Raw genomic sequence first — 4,758 nt, 5'->3', positions numbered from 1 at the left:
ATGAGGCTTTCTGCTCCCATAAAGATTTACAGCCTCGGAAACCCTGTACAGGGTCGCTATGCGTCGGAACCGACTCCACCACGGCACATAACAACAACACAACAAAAACTTCAGGAGTCCAGGTGTGGCGCTGTGGGTTAATGCACCAGACTACAAAGCCATTTGAATCGCAAGGTCAGCAGTTCAAGCTGGTGAGCTTCTCCTCGGAAACCTTATACATGGTCGCTATGGGCCGGAATCGCTATGGGTTGGAATCAACTCGACAGCACTTAATAACAACAACAACAACACTTCAGTGGCATAAAACCAAACCAAGTTTGCTGCCTTCAAACTGATGCTGACACATGCCAACACAGGAATGACAGAGGAGAACTGCTCCAAGGGGTTTTCTTGGTTGTAATCTTCACAGAATCAGAAACGAAATGGAATGCATGAAGAACAAGATCCTAGGCATTAGTCCTCTGAGATAGACAGGTGTTGGCCATTCTGAATCAGACAATCATGTGGTTTTACTATGATGCCAGGAATGAAAAATTCAAGAGGAATGGGGTTGCATTCTATCATCTAAAGAACATTTCACAATCTCTTGAAGTACAATGCTGTCTGTGAGAAGATAATATCCATATGCCTAAAAGGAAGACAGATTAATTAGAATTGTATTCAAATTTACATACCACCCACTAAAGCCAATGATGAAGAAATTGGAGAATTCTACCAACTTCTTCAGTCTGAAATTGATCCAACACGCAATCAGGATGCAATGGCAATTACTGGTGATTGGAATGAGAAAGTTGGAAACAAAAGCAAAAGACCATTAAGAGACAAGAAAGATAGAAAAGACTAAAATGGATGATCTGAACAGACTCTGAAATGTATGTAGAGAAATTAAAGTGAATGAACAAAATGATGAAGTCAAAAAGCTGAACAGAAAACTTCAAAAGGCAGCTCGAGAAGACAAAGACCTTATAATTAAACACACAAACACTCAAGAGTTAGAAACCCAAAAGGGAAGAACACACTCAACATTTCTCGAGCTGAAAAAACTGAGGTATAAATTCAGACCTCAACTTGCAATACTAAAGAATGATATGGGCAAGATATTGAAGGATGCAAGGAGCATCAAAAGAAGATGGAAGGTATACACAGAGTCACTACACCAAAAATAATTGGTTCAACCATTTCAGGAAGTAGTGTATGATCAAGAACCAATGGTAATTAAGGAAGAAGTTCAAGTTGCACTGAAGACATTGGCAAAAAATAAAGATCCAATAATGGACGGACTACAAATTGAAATGTTTAACTGTATTCGTGCTTTATTGACTAGGCAAAGGCATTTGCCTATGCAGATCATAAGAAACTATGGATAATATTGTGAAGATTGGGAATTCCAGGACACATTTGTGCTTATGTACGAGGAACAACAGTCATTACATAGCAGTCACTTGAGCAGAGCAAGGGGATAGTGAGTGGTTTGGACCAGGAAGGGTTATTCAGACTTGTGTCTTTTCATATATATTCAGTCTGTGAGCTGAACAAATAATCTGAGAAACTGGGTTATATAAAGAAGAATGTGGCATCAGGATTGGAGGAAGACTCTTAACAAACAACCTGCGATATGCAGATGACACAACCTTGCTTGCCGGAAGTAAAGACCTGAAGCGCATTTATTGATGAAGCTTTCAGTATGGATTACAACTCAATGTAAAGAAAACCAAAATCCTTACCACTGGACCAATAAGTGACATCATGATAAATGTTAAAAGATTAAAGTTGTCAAGGATTCGATTTTACCTAGATCTACACAATCAATCGGACATTGTTTCGTTCTGCTGTGCATGGGGTCGCTATGAGTCGGTTCCGACTCGTTGGCACCTGACAACAACAACACCACAATCAATGCCATGGAAGCAGTACTCAAATCAAATACTGTTTTGCATTAGGTAAATCTGCTGCAAAAGACCTTAAAGTGTTGAAGAGCAAAGATGTCACTTTGAGGGCTAAAGTGCGCCTGACCCAAGCCATGGTATTTTCAATAATGTCACCTGCATGTGAAAGTCAGACAATGAACAAAGAAGACTATAGAAGAATTGATGCCGTTGAGTTATGGTACTGGAGAAGAATATTGAAAGTACGGTGGACTGCCAAAAGAACAAACAAATCTGTGTTGGTCAAAGTGCAGCCAGAATGCTCCTTGTAAGTCAGGATGGAGAAGGACCACAGAGAGGGGGCGGAACTTTCAAATCCAGCGCTTTCAGGAGGCATTACCTGGAGCAGGTTGTTTCTCCTCTATGAGTCTGAATTACCTCAGATGTAAAATGGGAGTGAGGAGACTGAACCTGTGGATCTCAACATTTTCCCTTTCCTTTATTCCTTAGTTTGTATCTGGGCAATTTGGGAAGCAGCTACAATTGTACTAAGTCCATCATCCCTCCTCCAGTGGCAGCTTACAGCTGAAAAGAGAGAACACATCTTGAACCTAGACCAAGAGTCTTGAGAAGCCAAATGTACCAGAATCTTTAACTTCAGGCCTTCAGGGAGCAAGCAGGACAAGAACAGGGCCAGGGCAAAGCCGTAAAGGGAGGCAGAGCTCAGCATTGTCCTGGCTCTGCCAGGATCCAACTGCAGGGCCTTGATCTGCCTCTTCTTCTGGGTGCCTCAGTTTCCCCTCTGCCCAAAGAGGTGACCTTTTAGGACCTCTAGCTCTAAGTACATATGAAATGGCCTTTACCACATTTTCTCCCTCCAGAGGCACAGAAAGGAAGTGGTACTTTTCAACAAGTTAGGCAAAATGTTACACAGCAGTTAGCTTCTCCACAAAGGGCTCTGAATAAGGGAAGACGCAAGTCCTTGTGGTTCAGGGCCACCTTGCAGCCTCAGACCCCAGTCTGTCCAGAGATACTTAGGAGGTGCTCAGTTAGCAGCTGTGGGGAGACCAGCAAGGAAACTGGTCCTGTATGAGCCTGTGTTTCTCCCTGGCTCAAAGGTTCTAGAGCTCAGCATTGCCTCCCTGGCTGCTCCCCACAGCAGTGTTGAACCCTCCCAGGCTCCCTTCATTCAGGGACAAGGAGCGGAGAGCCTGGATATGTCTGGTGGAGGAGATTCCCTACCGATGACCCTTGCGAATGGGGCAGAGATAGTGTTGGATCTGGAGTTTAGAGCACAAACTTTTGAAACTGGGAGACAACACCAAATTCAGATCCCAACTCTGCCATTTACAGAACAAAGCTTCCTGGTCTCTCAGTTCTCTTCCCTCTAAAATGGGGGTGTTATACCTCATCAGATGAGAAATGGAGCACCTGGTGCTTACTGGGCAATGGCAGCTGCTGTTCCAACTCTGCTGATAGATTGCTTTGTTGGATGTCTGTAAACACCAGTCATCAATGGGCTCAGGGAGTTAGATGGAGGGAGGGGGGCTTAGGGGAGAGCACTAGTTGGTCTGTAAGGGTTTCTGGGGGCTAGAGCTACCTTATGAATCTGGGTGCCTCTTTGGGAGGCCTTTGTACAGTAATGCTATGTTGGCACATGGGCACAGTGCCGTTTGACACAATCTAGGATGTCTGGGTGAATGTGGATGGACATGTCATTAGTCCCCTCTGCTGAAGCCAGTCCACACAGATGCTGGACCATCTGTTGGTTATGGGGACACATATGTAAGTCCTCATGCATCAAAAGCCTAGGGTTTGGCTCTACCTTCTCATTTTACAGATGGAAAGACTGAGACCCACATGTGAAAAACATCTCAGTCATTCTTAGTGGATTCTATTGGGCAATGGTCCCCACAGATCACCCATCCACCAGGACAACGTACCGACTGCATCCGGCTCCGGCTCAGTACCCAGGTAACGGCCTTTAGCCCGTGAATCCACCATCAGGAACCTCTTCGTTTTGAGGTTCTCCAGCATCTGCTCATAAGTCTTGACCAGGGAAGGGTCCAATGTGGCTTTGAAGATGGCTGGCTCTGGGTGTGAGGGCTCAGATGTCACTGGGTGGCCCTCCTTCAGCCAGTTTCGGAAGCCACCATTGAGCACTGATACGGTGCGGTGGCCAAACACACGGAACATCCACCAGACCCTGGGTGCATAGAAGGAGCCCAGATGGTCACCGTCATATACCACCACATGCGTGTTGTTGCTGATGCCTAGGTGGCCCACATAGTCGGCAAAGTGTGCTTCACTGGGCAGCATCATCTCGTAGGGCGAAGCCGTATCCCGGCACTCTTCAATATCAAAGAAGGAGGCACCTGGCACATGGCGTTCTAGGTACTCCTTCCGTGCCTCACGGGTACCTGGTGAGTACCACGATACATCCAGCACTCGAAGGCTAGGCCCTAGCTTGTTAGCTCGGATAGATTCTGATAACCACTTGGTGGAGACCAATGCACGGTAGAGCAACTGCTGAACCATGTTTTCAGCCCGGAGTGTTACCTGGCATAGGTGGGAACCAGGAAAGAGAGACTGACATTAGGGCTTGAGTGTTTGCAGTGTGGGGTGGGGACTGAAAGGAGGAGCTGGGGCCTTGTTTTTCCCACCACACCTCCCTAGGGTATCATGGGGCCCACAGTGGAATAGGTTTACAGGTTCCCTAGAGTAAGCAATTCCACCCCTCCCACTTGGCCTGGGGCTTGCAGCTGAAGGGGTGAGGCAAAAGCTTTGGAAGACTATAGTTGGAGCAGGTTTAGGGAAGAAGGGGATCTTGCCCCCCTCCCCCCACCCCAGCAAACCTACTGTACTTAAGTCCATTCCACTCATACTGACCCTG

General features: G+C 46.0%; 1 protein-coding gene across 1 annotated transcript in view; it reads right to left on the bottom strand.

Moving 5' to 3' along the window:
- The window catches only part of TST (thiosulfate sulfurtransferase (rhodanese)), a 10,143-nt gene extending 5,740 nt beyond the window's left edge, over positions 1-4,403 (bottom strand). The window contains exon 1 of the mRNA XM_006865219.1: positions 3,809-4,403. Within this exon, the coding sequence (XP_006865281.1) occupies positions 3,809-4,403 (595 nt within the window). The remainder of the gene's footprint in view (positions 1-3,808) is intronic.
- Between the last annotated feature and the right edge of the window lie 355 nt (positions 4,404-4,758).

Source organism: Chrysochloris asiatica, unplaced genomic scaffold (genome assembly GCF_000296735.1).
Source record: "Chrysochloris asiatica unplaced genomic scaffold, ChrAsi1.0 scaffold00076, whole genome shotgun sequence".
Classification (NCBI taxonomy): domain Eukaryota; kingdom Metazoa; phylum Chordata; class Mammalia; order Afrosoricida; family Chrysochloridae; genus Chrysochloris; species Chrysochloris asiatica.
The sequence above is the reverse complement of the archived record's forward strand: the minus strand, read 5'-3'. Positions and strand labels throughout refer to the sequence as shown.